Source organism: Bombus vosnesenskii, unplaced genomic scaffold, assembly GCF_011952255.1.
Source record: "Bombus vosnesenskii isolate JDL3184/JDL3185 unplaced genomic scaffold, Bvos_JDL3184-5_v1.1 scf7180000013314, whole genome shotgun sequence".
Lineage (NCBI taxonomy): Eukaryota > Metazoa > Arthropoda > Insecta > Hymenoptera > Apidae > Bombus > Bombus vosnesenskii.
Genome location: NW_022882960.1, coordinates 2975835 through 3001485, shown reverse-complemented (window position 1 = coordinate 3001485; position 25651 = coordinate 2975835). Strand labels below are relative to the sequence as shown.

The following is a 25651-nucleotide window of genomic DNA, read 5'->3' as shown; positions in this document are numbered from 1 at the left end:
ACCAGTTACCAACCATCCTGTATATTTTATATTTATTTATATATTTATATAGGCGGATAACAGTTTACATTAAATTCATTCTGCTTGTGTTTTTAAGCTATTTCGAACATTAATTTCGCTACATTCTCCTTTTCTTGTTTCCAAGAATATCTACGTACTTTTCTTCTTACTGTATTTTATAACGTGTTGGATTGACAACACGGTGATTAGCAACGGTTTTGCTTGTATCTTGATCTCGTCTCATACGTCTGTTAAATTTGATAAATCTTGGGAAATTCTCTCTACTTTGTCCCTCGTGTTCCTTGGGAATTTTGAATCTGTGTGCGTGGTTTGTCTAATTTTGTACGTTTTAGAATCATGTGTCGCCCTGTACGTGATAGGTCGCACAATTCACACGGAGAAGCTTCCCTTTGTAATAGAAATTCGTGCCTTAGTCTTGTGTATCCAATTAATAGTCTAAATAATTTAACTTAATCTCTTTTATTAGTATAGTATTAAATATTAATTATTAGTTTATTATTGGAGGGAGGGGCGGGGGAGAACATTGGAAAATTGCTCTTATTTTGTGTTATCTTGCGAAGCTATTTCATTATTGTCATAATTTTCAGCCTCTCAAACGAACTTACTAGAAAAAGAAGCTAAGAAGATCCTTTCTACCTATAAAATTCCACTTGCATCCGGATCATTTCCATCCGACATTTTCCCTTCGACCAGGAATATTTCTACCGCAAAAGAACGGATAATACCTCGACGCACGCCGTTGCTATTCTACTGCAAAGTTATTCATGTCCAGAAAAATTCCGTCTGCTTCTCGTTCTGCGACGAACGATCCGTAACGCGGTTCGGTCGCGCGAAAAAGTATCGATATTCCACGCACCGATTGGACACCCTTCGACGAGGAGTTGCAACCATCGTCAGAGAAATCCACGAATAATTACAACAAAACCGATGAAGACGCGAGACAAATAAAATTTCGCGCGATACGATTGCAAATATTTTTACTTTTTTCGTTTCTTTCAAGAGACGATTCGTATTTGTCACGCGCTTGCTTTTTACGTTGAACCATTTGCTGTGACGAAATTTCTCAAAAATCAGTTTCTACAATTTCATAATCTGGAAGGAGAACACGAAACAATTTAATTACATCATCCACGAGTGCTTTTATTACGCTTGCTTGCGCCATTAACTCTGTACCTACACACACATTTTCGAAAAAATAGTAGGAGAATCGGCAATCTCGTGTCTCCGAGACTGCTGCGCCGATGACCTCCAAGTGATAACGAACATCTGTTACCAAGACACGAAACTACTCCTTATACTGTTTCCGTATCTAGAATCATCTCTTCCAGATCGTTGTAACGCGTTCAGAATGGCCGCAGATGATTTCAACGTATCGGAACTTACAAGTTCTTTTTTATACAACGAAGTAATTCTCTTTATAGGATCGATATCGTATCAGCCCCAGATAACCAGAAATTTGTTTGATAGTAAACAAAGGATTAAATATTAATTATACGTTTTTGGTTTTACACAATGAATAGGAATTAATGATAGTCAGAAATTGCTATGTTATGTTATGGTTATAAGTGTAATGAAAAGAAAAAAATTTATATATATTTAAATACATGTTAAAGTACATATCATTGTCAGAAGCGAATTCCTGTCGAAACCTTCAAAATAAAATAAATATTGAATATAAATAGGTATTAAATTTTAAGCACCGGCTAAAATATTCAAAATAATTCGAACAAAAGTCGAAGCTTCAAAATTCCCAGGCTTCGCTCACTTTATCGCTACGACATTCTTTGCTCGTTGACTTTAAAAAAAAGGAGTATTATTAAGAAATTAAAAATTCCTCGCTTCGTAGCTAATTATACCTGCGATTATACTCAAGAACCCAACACCCTACGCGTGTTACGAATATTAAATTTGCAAGGAAGGACCTCGTCCTATGGACGAGCAATGAATATTTCAACGAAACGTTAATTAATTTATCCCGGCTGGCAACTTTTATCGATATTCCGGTGGTTCCTTTAAGCTTCCAAAGTTTCCTTTTTACAGGTTTATCGCGGTCTTTGCGTCGTTTCGAACAAGTTACCTGAATCACCTTGTACATTGCCTGTTCCACACATATACCACCCCTTTGAATCATGCACCTGCCGTAAGAATGGAAGCTCTTGGCTTGGCCTCGCGATATCAGGAGACAAATGTTTTATGCGTGCTCGTACAGTATAGCGTCGACAATCGCTGTTTGTATCGAGAAATACGCGTTACGTGGAATTATTTTGGAGAAACTTTCAATTCCTCAAGTACAGTATCGCGTTACATATATCGTAACAGCACGTTTATCACGTATTAATTTAAAATTTTATTTTCGTACAATATCACGTACCTTAATTAGATTTCCTATGTTCAATCTTTGACCATGAATATACAAAACAGAAGTCTCTTGTAAAAAATATTAGATTGTTCAATGCATATGAAACATCGTTCCTTCGAAGTTTGAATTTAACACCAACTTTACCAGCTTTACCAGGTTTTTCAAGATTTAATTTAAAGTTCATTGTTATTTCTTTCTGTCATCTAACTTTATGAAAATTCTCGTATTATCTGATTAATCGATTTCTTAATTTTTGTTAATATATATAATATATGTAGACATTTAGGTGTCGATGCAAATAAGACGGAAAAACTCGAACTACAATTAATCTGCATTTTGGCAATCATATTTTTTCTCGATAATTCTAGACTCTTTAAGGGTTGGACGCTTTACAGCTAAACAGGTTTACAGCCGACAGGTAAACCCTTTGCTTCTTTCATAATATCTATCCCCTTTTCTAAAACGATTACACGAATATCTACAAACAAAGTTTCTTCAAACAAAGTGGTCAGATCACGGTATACATGAAAACTTCCTTAAGAGATTTAACAGATAAAATTTAACTTGTATGTGCACGTTAACCTGTAGCTTTCCTGAATCGTTGGTTATATTTACAAACTTTTATACTCAATACACAGCATGCTTTTATGCCACACCACACGTACGAATATATTTCACTAATCAAAGATCATTTCAAAGAAACCCGTCTATGTCTACCTTAAACAACAAAAAGCTTGTTAGTAAACAACAATAGCCATGCAAAAATTCAGCTATATTTTACAAGAGGATTTTCAGTAATGCCTGGAGGAATCGCGGCAATGTCCAGAAAATTTATATTATAAGTAGAAAAATGCCTTTCAGGGAAGACCATAGAGAAAGAATAGATAGAAAATTCAACCACCAAATAAAAATCCTTAGTATCTTGTACAGCGCAACTATTTGCTTGAAAAGCGAAAAGTATACGAAGTATTCGCTATGAAAGGAAAAATGCACGGCCACGAGGAAATTTTGTCCTGGGACGAGTCGATCTGGACGCGTGGAAAGATGATCGGTTTCGTACCCCTCGGACGACGGAAGAGGAATTCCCGAAGAACGTCGACAGCCCTTCACTGTCCCTCGTTAATATTCCGTCCAGATGTTTCAGCTCGCTTTAGGAATGCCGATGGCTGTAGCACCGCATCAAATGAAAACAGCCGTATATCCGATAACGCTTGTTCCTCGTGTGCGTAGGCAACCGCGTGGAAATATATCTAATATTCCACAGGTGAGGCCGTGTAACAAAGGGAAACTCTCGTTGTAGCGACGAACTTTGATAACGATGAGAATCATCTCGTGATTAACGCATATTCGTGGTTAACGGGGGTATTTGATTTCATTGCTGTTTGAAACAAAAGAAAAAAGAGGAAAGCTGGAAGAAGCTTGAAATGTTTGAAATGTATTTATCGTGAAATTAACCCTTAAATGTATGATTTTTTTTTTTTTAATGGAGCAAAACATTTAAAAATAGCCGATTCATATGGTGCAAGACGATAGAAAAATAATAATAAGACGATAGAAAGAACCCGTCTGATTTTTATTTGAATATAGAAACCTACAACATCTAAAGTTCTTATATCTAATTGTTATTAATCGATCTTTAAATAGCCTGGGAAAAATTTCCATTCATTGGTTACCGCATTATCAAGACGGACATACAAATACCAGGATCGGAATTTAGATTACGACAACCATCGGGCTCGCTGCGAGTGAAATTCATTCGCTCGGACATTCCCCCTAAGTCGAAACGTAAAAAATTCGAAAAGTGTATTGCCTGTGATGAACATAGCTCCTACGTTCGCTGACGAATAATTCGAATCTATCGCCTGTGTCAAAAGTACCAGTATCCGTGGAAGAAAAAAAAAGCATCCTCAGAAGGAATAGGTGACGCAATGAATGCGCTGTAAGCGCGATACACGGAACAATGTATACAACGAACACACAGTCGTACAGGCATGAAAAGTAATTAGCCTAGAATGAGTTTTTCTCGGCAGGTTTCATACACGCGAATGTAGTCGACCCTGAGCATTATTGCGTATCAAAGGCGGATAAAAGTCACGGAGGAAAACGTTCCTATAGCGATTCTTGAATTTGGTTCTACGCAAGCATTGTACAAGATATTTTTTAAGATTTCACGAGCTTCTGAAACTTATTAAAAAGAGTAGAAGATGTTTAACATTGACGCTAAGATCGTCAATCGTTTCGATGAAATATATAAAAATTTGTTTTCACACTTGTAAAACTTGTCTTGCGTGTTTTTCATTTTAACCAATTTCCATACAATTTTCAAATCCAATAGATTCCAATGCAACGTAGTTCATAAAGGATATTACCCATAGGTTATTCAAGATATAAATTATTCTACATTTTTTATCGTAGATCATCGTAGAAAACGCTAATTGAATCAGAAATTCCATATCTTACAACCTTCAAAATTTTCAATTTCCTTCGTTACTAAACGTTTCATCGTCGAAGTCTCTTCGAGTTTAATCGTCTGATGATTTTCCTTCTCGAACGACACTCGACGACTGAATACCACCTCTCGAAAGAGAAAGAAAGTAATTTACCTCGTTCTTGTTTACTTTTTTTCTCCCGTTGTTTTTCATTAGACGAATTTTGATCCCACGAAACGGCCGAGCTTTTACGGATATCGTTCGGTTTCTTAGGGTGCAAGCAGCCTCCACGAAAATACTCGTTGCATTGTTCCCTCGAAAACGCTCAACTACCCCGTAGTCCGGCTTTGAGCCTCGCGTGCTCTTTTTCTGCGATTCAATCGCGGTATAATTATTTCGTTGAAACGATATTGTGGCACGCGTCTTTAAGAATCAAAGGAGACCACTTCCCACGATTCTACGCGTTCTGTTTCTCAACGGCGTCTTTGGAGTCACCCTCTTAGTCCTTGTCGTGTGTTCCATGCTCTCTTCTTACCCCGTGAACATTGATCCAACAATATTTTTTCTTTCGTTTTTCATTTCGCTGTCCAATGTTTAAGTGGAGAGCATAGGTACTTAATATTAGAAATAATATTTATATTTCGTGACAGATAATTGATTTATGCGATTGACAGTCTGGTTGATGCAATCTTTTCATCAGCAGTTATGTCGCTTCAAGCGTCTTTCTAATAATATTTTCAGAACTCATTTCGCGAGTTGTAGTATTTCAATCCATTGAGAAATTTCAAACGTTAGCAACGAACACAAATCATTATTTAGTAATACAATCGTTTAGTAAAAATTCCGATCTTTTCCAGACATCATTATGGATATTCGAGAAAATCTTGAAAAGATCAAATAATAATTAACCCCTTAACCTACAACTACGGGCATAGCACGTAGTACGATGATCGGGCCAAACGTAAATATTACACGCATAGTTCGTAGTACGATGATCGGGCCAAATATAATATATAATAGCTTATTTACGTTTTCGGCCCAAAATTCTCGAACGTAAATCGTAGGTTAAGGGGATAATATTTGATGACAACATTAAATTGTCGAGTATATGATATATTTATCAAATTCCGTTTATATTTCGTTTGTAAAGCAAACATTACTTCATTCATATCATACATAATTTATTTTCTTTGATTGTTTAGAAACGTATTTTCGATGTATATATCGGATATATATTCGAGATGTATATATCGGAGTGTATACATCTCTTTCATCGATACAATTCATTGTTCTGTAGCCCATAAATTCCATGCCTAGTGACAAATGATTAGCAATTCTGCCATACTGGTAAATTTTAATAATTAATTTAAAGTTTGACGTGTGACAGTCAACGCGAAAATATTCGACAATAAATAATGGATAGCCACATTTTCAAATTGCCAATAACAGATAGTAAAAAATATTTTGTCTAGTTCTTTAGTAATTAATCGTAGGAATTTTTACTACCATAAATCTATTAACGCGATTGCAACTGGTTATTTTACAAAAATCCGTAAGTCAAAAGAAAAGGATCGAACCAATAATTTTTACAAGAAAGACAATAAGCGACCATGACCACCGTAAAAAGATACAATAATCTTCGAATATCTTATTTCCAACCAATCGTTAAAAATATCAATACCGTGCATAAGTAAAAGCCTTTGTAGAAACATCATATTAATTTCTGCTTCCTTCTCTGCACAATTTTGATCATCAAAAAATAAAAACTTCGTTTCTCCGACTATACAACTATTTTTAACGAATCGGAATAAATTGGAACTTTCATAATTCCACCCTTTCCATCCAAAAGTTCCAAATCTTCTAACCTAAATTTCAAATCCTTCGTAAATTGAAGCACGAGCAGGATGAAGATTTACCGCGCGTTTTCCGGAGACTTGTCGTAAAAGCACAGAGGTGGGAACATAAAGAGATCGTAAAAACTTACCCAGATTGTCGGGCTGGAAGTGATGATAGCTCGCGTGATGCGAAGTATGATGACTCAGGGAAACATTGCGCATCGAAGTGGATGTTTCCTGATGCTGCAGTCTCTGCCTGGCCACCGCGATCCCAACCGGAACACCGCCGGTTCCTGCATTCGACACCACGATCCCTGAAAGACAGATACGCGTTCGTATAAATTTCCACTTCCATTTTCGCGCCTTTTCCCTGCGAATACTCCGCCGGCCGGCAATAAGCGCGAAATGAAAAACTGTAACGCGGATACGCGGTGTTCGCAATATGCGAACCTTCGCCTGATAAATCACGCGACTGTGAGCTGAAGTTTGAACGACATTGCATGCTGTGCTCGCGATATTTCACGCCGCTACACAAAAGGAGGTGTGTACGTGAATGAATGCTCCGATTTTTTTGTCATTTCTATGGCTTTCTTGTTCTGCGTATAGGTTTGAAGTATGCCTGCTAATTTGTCAAGATTCAGGCCAATTGGAAGGATTAATACGTTTTAATACGTACGCTACCGCTCAAAGGTATGTTACGCACTTGCTTATTTCTTTTTTTTCTTTTTTTCTGCTCGTAGAATATAATTCGATAACGACATTATAAATGGAGAGTTCTAAGACGATTTATTCCTCGTTAGGGTTATCGTAGAATATTATGACACGATGAAGTTTATTTTTTAAATTTAATATACGATAAAGCTATTGTTACCTGTACGTTATATTAGGTTGTCCGAAAAGCGTCTTTCTTATACAGACACGTCTTTTACGACGATGCATCTTTATACAAATATGAAATCTAATCTGTCAAAAGTTGTGATCTTTCTCTTGATAGAACAAAATGGATCATACGTAATTCGATGAAATAGTATAAAACGAAAAATATTTTGCATCCATTATTTCCTTATAAACCGAAAGAAACTTTTCGGATGACTTAATACATTTCAAGGTAAAATTTCTTCCAGATTGATAAAAACCTATCGTGATTAATCGGAGTAACGATATATAAGACAAGTTAACGCATCAAGGCATCTTACACTCATTTTCAATATTCCATTTGATAACTTTTAAGTGAACTATACAAAATTTCATATAATATATATTCGTTGATTTCACAATCATTTCGAACATTAGTTTGCCACTAATTCATACATTTTAGTAACATTCCTACTATTAAAATATAAATAAATCAAAATGTACACATACTTATAAGCGGCAGTGTTCGTCTCAGATCTAATTGTAAGACGACATATATACTTTTATGTGGGATACATTAATTTAAAAATCGGTCAAGTAACATCTTACAATTGTTTTATTAATTGTATTATCAATCATGGCGAGCAGGAAGAATCACTGAATAAATTTAAAAACTCGTGGCCTATTAAGAAAATTATACGAATTTAAACTTTCAATTATTTCTATCTTTTTAATACGATTCGCCTTAGCTGCGATATATCTCGAATGTAAAGATACTCGATTTGTCGTATAAAAGAAATCCATTTCTTAATATCTTGGAAGCACAAGAGATCTACAAGGAAAAACATGGAATAAAGAAGCAAACTGTACTTCAATTTATCGATTTTTCTTATAGATGCAACGCTATATGCAATATTATCTATTTTATAGACAGACATCAATATAGATTTATTTGAATTGATTTTTACGACAAACTACCTCACAGGTCAACTTCAAACTTCAACACTCAGATGTTTCTTCGTTATATACACACAATGAGTAGAGATAAATGACTATTGACACGTATGTGCATTGAAAATCTTGAAATATCTTACAAAATCATTCAGATATTGATAATAAATTTTGATAATTCTAATACTTTCATGTGTGAAATTTATGAAAACCAAATTATACAATTCTATTCATATAAAAAAAAAACAGGTGCAATATTACAATTTGTAATCGCATCAGTGCACGGTATCACGCATTTAATTTTGTTATCCTGAAATTGTTATCTATTTCTCCAGTCGCCTATTTGTCAAGTCTCAAGTACTCTGTATAACTTCATTGGAATCCGCGCGTTTATTCTTTCTTGCCTTACATAATTTCAAATTCATGCACTTAGACATCTTTATACCTCTTCCACCCATACACACGCTTAACTATCGGCACCTACCGCTTTTCTTTCCATGAACAATGTCCAATCAATGCAGTTACCTTCCACAACGATCGCACCCAACATCCTCTCCAACTATTATCTTCTATCGTATCTACAATCACTCTTTCTCACACCATGTACAGCAGTATCAACAAAGTAAACACGAAGTATCTTAACCGTTTCCATCAAATATCAAACAACTATGGTAAAGTGGAAAAGCGTTAACTTTTCACTGGTGTTCTAAGGCACCTTACGAAAAGTCTAAATCTTATATAATGTCAACATCATTTTAATATTAAAATGTAATTAGTACTTGATAATATTGAAGTAATTATAGCTACATAATTATAAGGTACCAAATGAAAAATACTGATAACGAGACACTATTAGCGTTATAACTATGAGCTTTCCAAAATCCATCCGATAGACTCTAATTCTCTTATTTATTCAGTTACCCAGGTTTCATTACACGATTAATATTCAATTCTCAAGAAACAGACGTAAACTGTGAAAAATATTTGACGAAGTTATGATAATGTAGAATAGAGTTTAGGCAACTCGCTGAGAGTATTCCTTAAACAAGCAATTTGTTACGAGATTGCCATAATTTGAACACCTTATTACCTCCATTATAACGCGTCTTAAAAGAACAAAAGTTTCCCACGGTATTGAACTTCTATTGTTACTGGCTTCTGCCCTCTACGCGTCTGCCTAAAATTCATCCTCGTAACTCATCCCTAAACTCACCTATCGCTACCTGCGCCTCCGCTCATATCTGCCGGCCAAACCGCCAACGCGACTTCTCATCTTCTTCGACTTTTCCACGACGTTAAAAGTCCATCGATCACCGCACGATCCAACGTAACAAAGCAAGCTCGACCCAATCAAACCAAACGGAACCCAACGTCACAAAGAAGAAACAACGAAAATACCCGAAGAACGAAAACTAAAAAGAAACGAGAAAAAGATGTTCAAGGAGGGAAACGAAGCGGAGAAAAATGAAAAGAAAGAGACGACCTCTTGACGCGGCACGCCGACGATCGATTCCCGCGGCGGACTGTTGGAATCAGATCTACCGAATGAATTCTCACGGCGGCTCTCCCACCCTCGCGCGCGGCGCTCTTTCACGTTTTACTCGTCGTTATTCCGCCGCGAGATACTCGCTCGCATGACGTAACGCGCGCGGATAAACGTGGGCCGTGGATCGTTCCAATCGTGGGTGTAAGTGTACGTGTGCCAGCGGGTACCAGGGATAGACACATAGGGTCGAGACTCTTTTGAGCCACGCCTTGTGTTTGCGTCGCCATGCGTGCCACGCACCTCCTACTTAACAAGGTCGTTTCTCTCCTTTCCTCTCCTCTCTCTCTTTTTCCTCTTTTTTCCACTCTATCTCCTTCCCTTCTCTTGATCCATCCCCTTCTACCAATGGTTCATCCTTCTCTTTCTTAGCCCTTTAACGTCAGCCCTTCTTCGTCCTGTCTTCTCCCTTCCTCGTTGGAAGGAGTTCTTCGAGCACTTGCTGCTTTCTTTTTCACCACCCTTCTTCAACTTCTTTTCTTTGGATCTCATGGTTGACTCGTAACTTCCTTTTTGGCACCCTTCTCCTTCCTCTTCTTCTTGTTGCAGGCTTTTATCGTGCTCGTCTCTTCCTCCTCTCAGTCTTGTTAGTTTTGTTTTTGGTGAATCGATTACGACATCTTCTGAGAACATCGGGACGAAGCGGTTTCAGTCTGATCGACTTCGGTTTCCAACGCTACCGAGTGTATACTCGAATGATTTTCGATGGAAACGGTGATATTCGTTTTGGGAAACCTTAATCTTTTCACGCGCTTCTACCCTGGCTTAGTTAGCATTGGTGGTATTCTAAGTTTGTCTCAGCTGGATTTGTCAAGGTTGTCGTAGAATTTAATATTCTCAGAGGAAAGTTTGTTACTGGAAATGTCGTTTTTATACTGTGGCTGCGAGAAGAGTGAATTTCTAATTAAATTCTATTCAATTTTACGTGCTTTGTATAAATGATCTTACGTGTTGTTTTCTAAGGGGCAAAGGTTTAAATTGATTAAACAAACGCAAAAATTAGATCTTTTCCTTCCATTGTTATGTAATGTTTTATAATAGACTATAATGTCCGTAATTCGTAATTTTTCCGGTACTCAAAAATGTACAATGTAAAGCGAAATAATTTCTTCTCTTAAATTACACAGTTTAGTTATAAGATATTTCTCGAGAAATTTCAGTGTTTGTTTAAATAATCAAATATGGGTAAAGGAATGTTTATATTTGTAATGAGATGACGAAGTACTTGTAATCCTTTAGAATTGTTCCTGTGTTACTTATATCTTGTTATTTACGTTCCGTTGTTTTTTACACAAAGACACATTGTCAAACATCAAACATTTAAAATATCTACATATTCTGTTTACGAGTAAGCAGAAGTTGTTTTCAGTGTTAGTCTCGTAAATTACAATTATTATCAGAGCTATCATTTTTAAATTCGTACACATATAAATTGTTTTATACAGATATTAAAAGTTAATCTATAATTACATCATACATTTTCCAAAATAAAGCTCAAACATACATTGTTGTGCATAAGAGCACGATTCACTTGCAACTACGATAAAGAGAAATGTTTCATATATATCAAAATCCGTATATTCAAGAACATCTCACAAATCCGTTGTCATTTATTTCACGGTGTGGCTGGCTTAGATTTGAATGGGAGTCAATGACTATCATCATCGTTTGTCACGTGAAGCGTGACACAAGACTTTTACGTTGGAATAGTGCTCTTATGTAACACGTGACGTTGAATCGCACAAGCTTGACACAACTTGCGATAGAGTAATGAACGAATAAAACTATGGAACAGGAAGAACAAGTGAAGAAGATTACGTAATGTCAAAAAATATTTATTACATAAGGAAATAAACGAGTAACGTCTAAATTTTTTATAATTTTCGCGATAAAATGCATAAAAACATTATCCTGGAATTATTAGGTTGATCTATCATCATTAAGGACCAAATGAGATAACACGTGAAAGTTGCATAGATGCAACGTTGTTACAGAACGTACGTTAAGCACATTACCGTTTTATTAAGTAACAAGGAATCTATCAAAATACTAGACACATTACAAAAGGCTATTACACATATTAAACAAAAATCATTTCTCTAACTTAAAGAGAAAGATAGTTTATCATGGGGATATAAAATATCTCAATTTCCTCGAATTTCATAAAATCATGGTGATATAACTGGAAAAAGAAATTACAGTTTAACAAAGTTTCTCTGAATTTATATAATTTTGCAACATACAAATACAAAGAAGAAATGAAAAAAATTTGTTTACTTTAGTTTCCAAATTTTGCTATTATTATACCCAATATGATATTTATTTGAATTAATTAAAATATGGATTTTTTGCTAAATGAATTTTACGTACTTTCTAGCAATACAAGCCGATTTAATATTTATTTTAGCAATGTAACATTCTCCCACGATATTAAGAATGTAATTCTTAAAATGTAGCTTCTATAATCATATGTTCAAATTTTTATTACTTCAGATGTATAAATTTAAAATGACTCTTTAATCTTCTCCGTTTTTAATTGCAGCGCCAATTTATGTTGTCTATTACTTTTAATTAAGGCGCTTATTACAAGCTTTGTTACTATATTGTATTAAGTTTCAAAATCTACAAACGAACAAAATTATCCGCCACCAGCATTCCACTCATAAACCAAGAGGCAAATTCAAAAATTATAAAAAGAAGGACGATGGTAACACGTTCGATAAGCAGGCAATCCGTCAGATAACTGCAATCATAAACCTCTTTCGATCGAAATATTATCAGTCAATAGCAAACATAAAGCTTCATCCAAAAATTCGAAAAGAAAAGCGATGGTATAATACATTCGATAAACTGGAAATCCATAAGATAGCAACAATCGTAAGCCTCTTTCGATCGAAACACTATCAATCGATAGCAAATACAAACTCTCGAACACTTCAAAAAACAGGACGACGATACGACGTTCGACACGTAAGAAAACCGTAAAAGATAATAAGAATCGCGAGTGTTTTTCGTTTCGATACAAATTCCTATCTCCGTCAATATACAATCGATCAATATAAAACGCAGCTTCGAGCACAATTGATCAATCTCACACAAAGAAGCATGTCGCTGCGCTATTGCTGCTAAACATTTCCTGTGACTCTTCCTCCCTTTCCACTTCTCTTTTTTTCTCTCGTGGTGGATTACACGAATAAAACGAACAGCCAGCCACAACGAGGCCCCCTTTTTATACGAGCGATTCGTACTGATTTTCGAGGGGTTTCTCGAGAAGGGTTCCACTCGAACAGCCGACCTCTCATTGGTCGATTGTGGTTAACATTCAACCCCCTCGCGCCGAGCCTCGTTTTCCACCCCTAGGCCACGCGAGAAATTAATCGGCGTGCACAGGACCTGATACTCTCGTCTGGGCGGTGCTTTTTCGCCGTGGTTTTCGCACCGTAAACTCCTTTCGACGGGTCTTCCGCATCGAAGAATCCACCCCTTCGTTGCACTCTCGCGTGTATTATATCGCGACCATTTCAGGCATTTTCAAACTGAGATTTTATTATTAGGTCGGTGAAAATTTGACTTTTGATACGGTTTTTAATGAAAGTAAATTTTTTTTTAAATATAAGGTATATTAGTATAGTTCTTCCAACCTTTATCAGAGATTGTGTGCAATTCGAAGTACAATTTGTCCTGTAGATTGCTTCTTTATTCGTGAACGATCTTCCGTTTGACAAGGGGAGATTGGCAAACCAGCAGATTCAAAAAATGTTGGGACTTTGGGGATATGTAGAGGATATATAGCTACGTATTATGCAATTCTTTTTTGCTGGGTAAGTGTACTCGAAGAGAGTAGAATTGGTTCTTGGAATTCCGATCATTTCTTGATTTTTATAACTCGCTATGACATTGATCAATCTTTTACTAACTCGTAATTCTTATCAGAAGAAGTAATTTCTGCTTGTAAACATTTTTTCAAATTTCATTTTCAAATCTGTAAATTGTCAATTTTGTTTACAAATGTATAACCATATTTTTTCATATCAACATTCATAAATATAAATTACCGGTCCTATCAATTAATTAATTGATTTTCCAAGTGTCTTTGATAAAGCAAAATAACTAAAATTATAATAAATTGTAACAAATGAATACAACAATAGAAAGAGAAAAAATACGTCCAAGATTAATTCGTCATTCTGACATTCCCTCATTCCAATAGCTCATATTTAAGATTTTCTTCGTTATAATAATATTTGTTTATGCATATTGTTCCTTTCAAAGTATGGAACAAAGATCCACAAGCATACACGTATCTCGTATTTAAAATACAATAGGTAATGATCGAAGTATCTATTAAAATCATGAAAATTGGAGTTCGATCGTGCGGTTATTCAGAGTGGAAGAAGTGGCCCTGAAGGGTCAATTGATTTTAGAAATGGAATAGTATGATCGAGATATTGAATGGTGCCAAGTACTAGAATTATAAAACTTGACATCTATAACACTAACGCACACAATTATACTGTGCAAAACGATCTTTATTTCTAACCCTTTCATTCCCAAATTATTTAATAGGAACAAACATTTGTGTGTAATTTTTCTGGCTACTAATTCTGGCAAATAAATAATTCATATGAACATTTTGATACTTGGAAACGCATAAAAATTGTTTACTATAATTCTACATTGAAACTAACAAAGTTATTTGTTGAGTTTGTACAAATTGTGTATACTTGTAGTGTAATAATATGGGAAAGAATTGTTTTAGAGAAAAAATAATTATTGAGGTATAATTTACATGAAATTTATTTGCAAACTGCGGTGTTGCGCTGATTCGGAGCAACGTGCATTGTAAGTGCTTTAGTAAGTTATGAGGCAAGTGAAAATGAATGTATTTATTTTTAATTAAACTCGTCTCAAATTTTAATGCGTTATGTTCTGTTTACGAAAACATAAAAAGATTTGCTTCATTGTAAATAACTAACAGAAAGATAATTCTCCTACTAGTTGAAATAATTGTATCCTAAAGTATGAAGGGAGTGAAACCTAGAAATTCCTTTCACGCCATAAATATTATAATGAGTATTTATCTTTGGATATTATGCGCATTTTGAACACTTTCGTATATTTAATTTCCCCATAAATGAATAAATATTTTTTATCTACCTGTTTGTAACACTAGCGTCTGACAGGTGGAACCCATTCTACGTAATAAATCTGAATATATACGTGCATTGCAGCTCATAAGTACTTACGTTCATTTCGTCTGTACTTCAACAATACGAATGTTACTAAAAATATACGAATTAATAGCAAACTAATGAACGAAGGTAATTTTATTTTACTTTGCGCGAAAATCCATTAGTAATAAAAACGAGGAAAGATACGCAAGTAAGTGAATAATCAACGAATAATTATAACTACTAGGAACTTAATAGCTAAAACTAGTCCTAGCTGATACATAATTAACAAAAGATAACTAAGTACTTAAATAGAACTTCAATACCAAGAATTACTAATTAATAAAATAAGAATATAAACAACCAGATAAACGAAACCTAGAACGATACAAGAGATCGTTGCTGCGTGTCTGTGTTTAAGTTAAGCGACATGGTTGCATAAAAAAGATCAGCGAATGTACGTGCACTATTGGCACATACTATTGTAGAATGCACACATATATGTACATTATATGAAATTTAATTTGTTTACTTAAAACTTAGTCAGCGTTAAATTAACCCTCCATCTGCATATCTGGGTCGTTTTCAACCAGTAATTTTAGTTTTAACATTTTTTAATTTTATCTATATATTTTCGTATAAATTTTGCTTCGTTCAAAAAGATTAAGATAACACCCAGCAATAAAAACTATCGGATGATATTCCAGAAAGTTGAGAGTATATTCGAGAATTGTTTGGGATTTTTTAAAACAGAGAAACCTAAAAAAAAAGCTGCATGAACTTAAATGACCCAGTATGCAAACAGCGTGAGTAAAAATAAGGTTGCAGACGGAGGGTTAAAATTAAAATTGAATGTGTGCCTGTTCCATATATTATTACTTCGATTAATCACGATAGTCTTAGGTAGCAAAATTTTACCTGTAATTTCAATGAAATGTATAACATACAGGTGGTAATTTTTTTTTATTGCATATTAAATTTTAAAAATAAATTTGATCGTACAATAATATTCCAGGATAGCCCTAATGCAAGAAGAAACAACTTTTTCTTTATAATTTTAAATTAAATTTAAAAAGTACATTCTATCAGAGACAAACGAACTTCTAAGCGAAAACGTATATATTTGCATATAATCATACACGACTGCCGTGCGAACAAGAAGGATAATAATTCCTATGTTTCATATATTGTATCGCAAAACTATTCTATTCAAAATTTTACTTTTACTTTACTATTCCACTTTTTATTCAAAACACCGAAATTCCTTCTGTGTGGAACTGAAAACCCTATAAATCGCAACAAAATCACAATGCTCGAAATATACAAAGCACCTAGTTTCCCACAAAGGATCCCTTAATTCGACCAACGAAATCGATTTCGTCCGTTTCTCGCCGCGAGCTGCCAACCGAACGATGTTTGCCAGCTCGCGAGGAAAACACTGGTATATCGCGAAACACGAAATTATTGTAAATTTCGTGGTCACGGAACAAACCGACCGGTCGTATCAACTTGATGGACAAATTCGTGGGCGTTTCACAGTAGGTATCGATCATTACGCGAAGGCCACAGAGACTATGATCATCGTGAAAAAGGAGAAACGTTAGATAAGGACACTATACTAACGTAAGAATCTTGTGTCACGCTTCGAGCGACAAACGTTGATGACGGTCATTCGCTTCCATTCGAGTCTACGCAAGATACACGATGAAGTATACGGTAAGGTCAGGGATTTGTTAGGTGATCTTGAATACACGGATTCTTACATATGCTTGTACGAAACATTTTTCTTCACAGTTACAAAAATGAATCGTGTTCCTTTTATCACGCTGCATACAATAATAATTCTTTGAAATTTATTTTCATAAGACTATAATAAATTAAAATACTGAATAATTGTATAAAATAGTTGCGCGAATTGATAAATAACAATTATAATAATTGATTCATGCGAGTATCACTGGAAACAATTATCGATTACCGGTGAATTTTGATCTTAATCGTTTGAGTGACTACTCCGTCTGTTGTTTTTCTGTATTAGAAGTCTGTGACGTTGGGAAAAAGAAATAATTTCCCTTATATTGCGTGTAAGAAATTGAAACATTACAATGGTGTATTTTAATAAAATGAAAAAACATAAAAAGTACCTAGAAATAAATGCCTTCTTTATATGTTGTATCCTAAGATTAAGACGAAGACATTTTAACATCAAATCAGTTAACGAGATATTTATATAGACAACGAACCCTTTATTATACAAACGTATAGATGGCAGGCGAAATTAATACAAAAATTCGTGGACATCTCTCCGTACCGATTATTACGAAAAATTATTAGGAAAATATAGCCTGGGGACAACTACGTAAAGTGTGAAACAAGAATCTCGCCAATTGTGAGGACGATTCGACGATAATAGGCCGGGAGAATCGATAGAGAGAAATTTTCGCGCGGGACGCTAACGATGACGATTAAAAAGTATGGACGCGATAAAATCCGTGCCGGAAACGGCCCTTTTCCGTGGATCGAACGGAAATTCGAGAAGTTCGGAATATTAAGAACCAATGAAGAACAGGAGCTGGTTGATTGCCTTTTTGTGCGAACCAGTTAGCGATCTTTGATCGCTGATATTTGCACGGAAGCGGAGAAAAGTGAGAGAAAATTGTGACGTTTTAGCTTGAGATTGATTCGATGATGTTGTTGATTGAAAAATGTTATTTACTACGATTCCTTTGTAAATGTATTTACATCTATTTTACTAGTAAGCGTTTATTTTTTTTTTTTGTTTTCTTTATAATATTAAGCGTATCTCTCTTACAGTTTTATCACCAAAGTTAAAGTTACGAGCAAAGAAAGAATTTTCTGTACGAAAACACGTATCTTACTTTTATTTCAAATTCGTATTCCTTTGAAGTCAAAATATCGCAGGCAATTGTATATATTGCGAACAACATTTGTGAATTTTTTGAAGTTTATTAAATGTATCTACTTGTTTAATCTTTTAATATAAGAATAAATAATGTTTCACATGATATTTTAAAGAATTTTTACTATTATTATGCCAATCTCTACTGTAAGATTTCTTAATGAAACTGTGCGAATGAATAATGTAATAGCAGATAAGATACAATGTAATAAAGATATAAAAATCAGTAATTATAAGAATCAAGAGTAAATTATGTCAGATGAAACGTTGGGTATCATAAAAATAACACAATTCTAGATTATTCGTCTAGATTGTTCTTCTACGTTATTACACTACAAATATACATAACTAATTAAAAAACACATATTTTACATTTAATTATTTAAAATATTAATTATACATAAGATGGTAACTTGAAATACACAGATATTATGCAAATACAGAAGTATTATTTCAAACATCTATAAAAATAGTATGATGATGAGTTCTACTTAAAGAAAAGTTCGAAATATTCCGAAAAATTCGGATTTCTATATGCAAACAGAATACAACTTATTAGAATTTTTGAAATTAGCTAATGCGACGATATAATCCTACAAAAAGTAATCGTCAAATTTTCATCAAATGATTTTTCATAATTCCATTTGACCCGGACATGTGCTACGCGGGTAATGTAAATGAAGATATTAATTAGCCGATATATATGTTTCATTTCTTGTCATTTCTCTTTTTAAATCGTACGAACCAACCGACGTGTGTCATTAAAGAAATAATTTGAAAAATCAATATTCACTCTCGAAAGCACACGCCATGTCTTTGAACGGACACGAATTTTTTATTCACATACAGGCACATACACTCTGCTCCATCCTCTGCGGATTTTTTTGCGATTTAAATTTGAAACTTGCCATTCTATATTCTTTCAAAATATTTATATACTTTAAAAGTTCATACATACGAATCTGTACAAACTAGAAATTCGTAGTATTCCTCTTTTCTTAAGAGAGAAATTTGTGAAGTTGTAGTTGACCGAATAAAAGAAGCAATTGCAAAGAAAGTCCAAAAAAATTGTTGTAACACGATTTATGATGAAACGTGATTTTATTTCTCGATTGTATAAAATTTATCTATGACTTAGTGATATATTAAGACCTTTAAATTGTTGTGATTACTAGGTTGGAAATTTTTACGAATTGGAAAAATCGAACTTAAGCGGACGATTTGTTTTCTCCTCTAAATATTCTTCCACGCATTGTCATTATTATTTTTTTTTCTTACTTCACTTTTTATCATTATAGTTAATAGTGTATTTAGAATACTTTATAGACTCTATGATATACTTGTATACTACACATACTCGCATTTTTCCGTATTATCCAAAGAAAGGATGTTAATATGACCGCCTCATGATTTTCCATATCACAACGAATACATCTAGCTATTAATGGTGTCATGTGTAGCATCTACTAGATTTGCAGGTGTGAAACACGAGTAAATTACATGTAGGTTAAAAGTTACAAGATTAGAGAAAATTATGGTTCCACAGCCTAAAAGAAGATAATCGAAAAAAGATTATAATCTCATTATATCTCATAAAAAGCACACGATGAGTGCACATCGTGTGAAAGAAAAAATATGCGTCTGATTTTCGTATATAAATAGAAGAATCTGCTTCGTTTATTTACTTCTGATCTGAAAATGTTACCAAAGAGTGACTTTCTATGATTTTCGTTAAGGGCCTTTCGCTGATGTTCCAGAGATGACTTATTTTCATAAAATATAAATATAAAATATATTTTGAAACTCAATTAAATTGTCTTTCTTTTACTTTCACCTTTCATATCACAGATAATATTATCAGTTTACGAACATTTTACGCAAGAATTTAAAGCACTATAAGTTTCAAGAGTCAGACTTTAGGAAGAGATATAAAAGTGTGGGGGGAGGTGAGTTACTTCTACATTCTATGCATTTTTGCATTTTTAAACATCATGCAGACGCATAAATATTTACAGTATAATAATTATCATTCATGGAATAACAATTTTTGAAACGTACACTTAGGTAGGAAAGAGTAACTGGCCAAGCAATCCAAGCGATAACTAAATACTTCATTTTCTACTACTTTACATTTTACTTTATATTTAAAGTTGCTTTGTCATTACGTTTTGCGATTATGTAAATATGTTCTATACTCTATTGACTAAATTATTATATCTTGTATGTAAATCTTAAGAATATTTATTTTTACGAATTTGTCGACGAAACTAGCATTTAACAATTTATTGTAAAAGCGAAGCGTGCAGTTTTCGCGAATTACACTACATCTTAGTGTTGCGATCGTGATGCTCCACTTTCATACTTCGTTTGTATCTTATATTTATCTTCTTACTAATGAACGTCAAGGATGATCATCTTGTGCCTCAAATTATTAATGACCCGCAAATTCTTCGTAGTTTAGTAACCGTGTATATTTAACCTGCGTGATCGTACCATATATTTTGAATGAATTCCAACTTATCGTAATATTTTCCATGATTCCTTATATCCATAGAGAACTCGTTCTGCTGATTGTGCTAATTTAAAACCTTGAAGAAAAGCATCGCTTATATTCTCGTTTCACATTTTCCTGAAGTATATTTAAGAACTACTTATATTACATAAATTACGTTCACGTTGTCTGTTAGTTAGTTATTTTCTAATCATGTATTTAATATTTACATTATGATAATGGCTAATGTATTTGTTAACAACTATTCGCTTTTTACCTCTATCATAGAATTTTGTTTCGTTGAATCCGAGTTTCAAAAGGTTAAGTGCAATTTTATGCATTTTACGATGATCATCTTGAATACGATCAGAGTGCCGAAACCTACACAGAGATTTGTTTCATCCATTAAAATGTCATAGCCAGTACTATACTCCGGATACTTTGTACATTTCCGTTTATGATATATGTTCGGCGTATTTTTGTGCCTTTGAATTTTTCATAAATGCATGACTGTCAGAATCTAGTTAAATGTCAATAAACTTCCAATTTAGAGGACGTACGTGGAGTTTCGTTTATTACGCCAGAAACTGACAATATTTTAACATTTCCAATAAAACAAAAGAAGAGAGAACTTCGAGAACGTACCAAATGTTCATAGAATAGAATAAAATGTCTGAACAAGTCGCATCAAATATTCACCTCGGAGAGAATCGATCGAAAGCTGAACTTCCTTTTTCTTTTTTACACAATTTTCAGTATTTCCAAAACCACTTCGAAACCCTGAACGCTAGAAATTTGTAATTCTCTCGCACTCTGCTCGGTTCACCGTGTAAAACCCTGCAGGAGGAAAAGAAAAGACGAAAAAATCTTATTCAAACAACACTTGCACGAAACGAGGAATAATATTTTCACGTCCGTTTTAACAACGATGTCGCGGAAAAAAGTGGAAAATCGACGAGGCAAACTTTCCGATAAGTGCAAACGATCTGACCTCCCGTTCAAATGTAAATCGCTTAATTACATGCCCGACAGCGTCGCAGTAAAATTCTGCCATTGATAAAAACTCGCTATTATCCAGCCAGGGGCACACGACTCAGGTATTCCCGTCCTAATTGCGCTAATCGATAACGCTAACAACGTTCGCGTATCCTTAGTCGCTCGAGACCCACGCGAAATAGCCCTGGATATCGTTCCTGTGGATCTTAATTTCGATTATTGAATAATGTCTTGGAGAAACGTCCATGCGGGATAAGACGCTCGAAAGATAACACGCAGCTTGAATTACGATCGTTAATTACGATACGACCACGTCACGCCTCGTGTGCACAGCAACAGCTGTCCGATCGCTTTTTCCTGGAAGCTCGAGAAAGAAAAGGGTTCGAAGGAACTACGAATTCTGAGGAAAATCTCCTTTTGGAGCTATTATACTGGTTTTCATGAACGTTCGTACAATTCTACTCTGTTATAAATATTACGTTATTATAATTTATATATAAATATACATACAGGGTGGTCCGATGAGAATTAGCTGTTGAATATTCTTTGAAATTGTTGCCTTTGGAAATATGAGAAATCTTTACTAACGAAAATTGTTCAGCATAGAACAGGCTATAATATGGTAGCAATAACTTTTTTGCGGCTAAAGTTGTTTAACAGTCTTTTAACTAAAATCGTACGTTCTCTTATGCATTAGTCGATGCGCTTCGATATTCGCTATAAAAAATTATTGACTTACTATTGGCATTGAAAAAATGAATTTTTTTCCATAATTACCTGGTTTCAGGTAACCATCCACGTAATCGTATAAAAAAATTCTATAGTAGTAACTTTTCTATTTACAAATTACCTTTGTATCAAAATTTACTTAACCATGTGATATAAGATAAATCGTAACGAAACTTGCGACAAATAGGATTGGATTAATAAACCTAGTTAAACTCTCTTTCTCCTTCATTCTTTGAAATTTTATTCCGTTCCCTTTTATCCATTCATCTGCTATATTTCATACGCTCTCTCACCTTCGAATATTAATCGTGAAAATCAAATGGATTATTTTACGAACAAAGCAGCAAGGGTAGCAAAGTAAATTAACGAGGTATAAATTCGAGCGGATACAATAGCGCGTTGAAGCGACCTGAAACTTTCCACGCGAATTGAACGAACAGTTCTATTTGAAACTCCTTACGGAATTACTTTAAGCAAAGCAGAATCCAGATATCGAGCAAGAAACTCGTTTCACGGCCCTCAAATTAGTTTCACGACCAACGGCAAAACGAAATCAAAGATTTCGTTGCGTTCCCTCTAACAACCCATTAAAACCTGTGCATCGCGAACTTGCCAAAACTCCAATTAAAAACTACGCCAGTGTATCATCAATCACCGGTAATATTATAACGATCAAACTCGCGTAAAAAATTTCCAACTTCGCAAGTTGCGTCATTCTAGAAGTCTGCTGTTCGAACTATAGATCATATTATTTTATATATAAAATTAGAACAATTTGTAAAAGAAAAAAATAATTTCTTTTCAGTTATCTAATTCTCAACGATATTAATAAATAAATGTAACTGTAATTGCACAAACAGAACGACAATCGACGTAAAATAATAACCGAAGGATAAGTAAAATTATCATTAATAAGTTTGTAATTAAAAATTCAAAGTGAAAAAAATAAATTGCGATTAATTGCACATTTAACCCTTTGCACTACGACATGCAAGTATCTACGTTATATATAATTTGATAGCATGTGTTTCATTGATTCTTATTTTATCTTTTTCTTCCCATTTTAGTTTAGTTTCTCAAGTTTATACTTCGATAATTACAAACGTTATTCGTAGAAAGTAAAATAGTTTGAAAATACTATATTATTTGTTGGAAAATTGGCACAACAAGGAAGAGTAAAATTCTTAGGAAATTAAAAGTAACTCGAAGAAAATACTCGATCATTTAGCGATGAAAACAATTCTCTTCTTTTACTATTCGAGTAATGGGAGTTAGGGGGTTTCAATTTCAAGGGACTTTAGTAAAATACTGTTTATTATATTGTTTGTTATTAAAAAAAAAGATAGATTAAAATAGTTTTTGAACTGTGACATTCTGGTTATAAAATAGCACGATTTTATTAATTCCAGAATATAGATAGTTCACGTTTAGAGTCATTTCCTTGAAATATTTCGAAATTTCCAATTTTTTAGATGCTTCACGTTTCAAACATACCGACGATATGACAGTAGACAATTCGCAAATTTCATAGATAAATTTAGCGATAAAGTTCCACATAAAATGCCTCGAATGAAGCAATTATGTTTGAACAAAAGTGACAAGGAAAGTTAAATCTAGTTCGGCGGTGATTGTGAGAAGTATAAAACGCGAGATTTTATACCATCAAAAGAATTCTTTTTAATAAAACTGTTTCCTACTGATTTATTTTATTAACTTACCCAAGTGTTACATTAGATATGATTCACGAGTTCTAGAGAAAAATAGATAATTTTACCAATGTCATTTATCTAAAGCAAATTGAGATGACTATGAAAATTATGCTTGGTCCAACCAAGTATGTAAATTCTTCTATATTCGTGTAGTCAAACCTATTCGTACTCCCCTGCGTATATTCAGCGAATGTCACTCACACATTTCTCATAACTTGTTCCCTTTTTCACTTTCATCGCTTTCAAATCTTACACGAAGTTCAGAAATACCTCTCTATCCACACACGAGAATTCGTACACGCATTTTGTTAAATACATATTATCATTCAAACCATTATCGTAACGCTTCATTCTGTTATTTCATGTACCACATAAAAATATGCCCTTAAAAAATCCCAAAAGACGAGATATCTCTCAGCCATCCTCAAAAGTCTTTATACACCTTATATAAAAGCTATTTTTTTTTTAAATAAAATACCAGAAAAATTCATTGCAATATTAATGCATTTAATATAACGACAAACGACAAACTATAAGATTTATTTTATTCAATTATTTCTTTTTATTGAGACAATTTTAATCTCTGTAAAAAGATGGTTTTTTGCAACACATTGTTTATTCCTCCTTAGAAAATAAAATATACGTTAAATGTTATTATACCACATATAATTTACTTCGATAAAGATGTCCCTTTTGCGATAAAAATGTACCGAGACTTTTCCAGGCGACTGTATACTAATTGACACTAATTGCCAATGATAAAAACTTACCATTTTCTGATTTCGGTGGGACAGGTTCGATTTTCACGGAAGTGGTGGTAGCATGAAGAGAAGTTGAAACTTCGGCAACCTGACAAGGCACCGAAGCCAAAGGTTCCCTCTTTACCAAGTTGTTACCCCCATTATTATTGCCATTGCAGTTTGCATCCTGTCCGTTCCAAGACGAGGCGACTGGCAACGTTCTACTGCAGCCGGCGTCGGAATGCACCGCCTTCGTCTTTCCTAAAATTTGTAAAACGAGTCGACTATAGTCGTATCTTCTCACTTTACATTTCAGAAAAAACTTTTGTATAAATATAAGAAGCTACATCGAAGAAAAAATGTATTACGAATGTAAATTCTATCGTCGATACTCATTCACGGTGATTCTACATGAAAAAATAGAAAAGACATGGAACAATATTCTTTCATTTGAAGTCGCGTTTCCGAGAATATCGAATTTGAAAATTTCTCAAGTTTGCGTGTATCGATGTATCGAGCAACTTTTTGATTAAACGAGTCGAATGTCTTGGAAACGAAACCGTGAAAGAAAAAATGTTACAAACTTGATTTTCTTGGAAACGAGACGTCCTATGAAATGGATAATTTTACTCTACGTATCTCTCAATTATTTTTCCTCTATATTTTCACGTAATAATTTTATTAATTTTTTCACATGCAATCACCCCTTTCTCGATTGTACCATAATTACTGGGACATTGTGTATAGCGATTACGATTATTTAAAACTGTATTACCCTCGCTGTTACGATAAATCTACTGTAAGTTGAAGTTGCATCATTTAAATAGAGATTTGTTTCACTTATTAAACGTTATCACGAGTATTCTACTTTCAGATACTTGCAGATTCTTTTACATATTATA

General features: G+C 34.1%; 1 protein-coding gene across 3 annotated transcripts in view; it reads right to left on the bottom strand.

The window, feature by feature from the left end:
* The window catches only part of LOC117235011, a 346097-nt gene that overhangs the window by 37941 nt on the left and 282505 nt on the right, over window positions 1–25651 (bottom strand). For all 3 annotated transcript variants that reach the window (XM_033496632.1, XM_033496633.1, XM_033496634.1), the window contains 2 exons: window positions 24780–25010; window positions 6794–6958 (listed from right to left, as the gene is read on the bottom strand). In XM_033496632.1, coding sequence (XP_033352523.1) covers window positions 6794–6958; window positions 24780–25010 — 396 coding nt within the window. The remainder of the gene's footprint in view (window positions 1–6793; window positions 6959–24779; window positions 25011–25651) is intronic.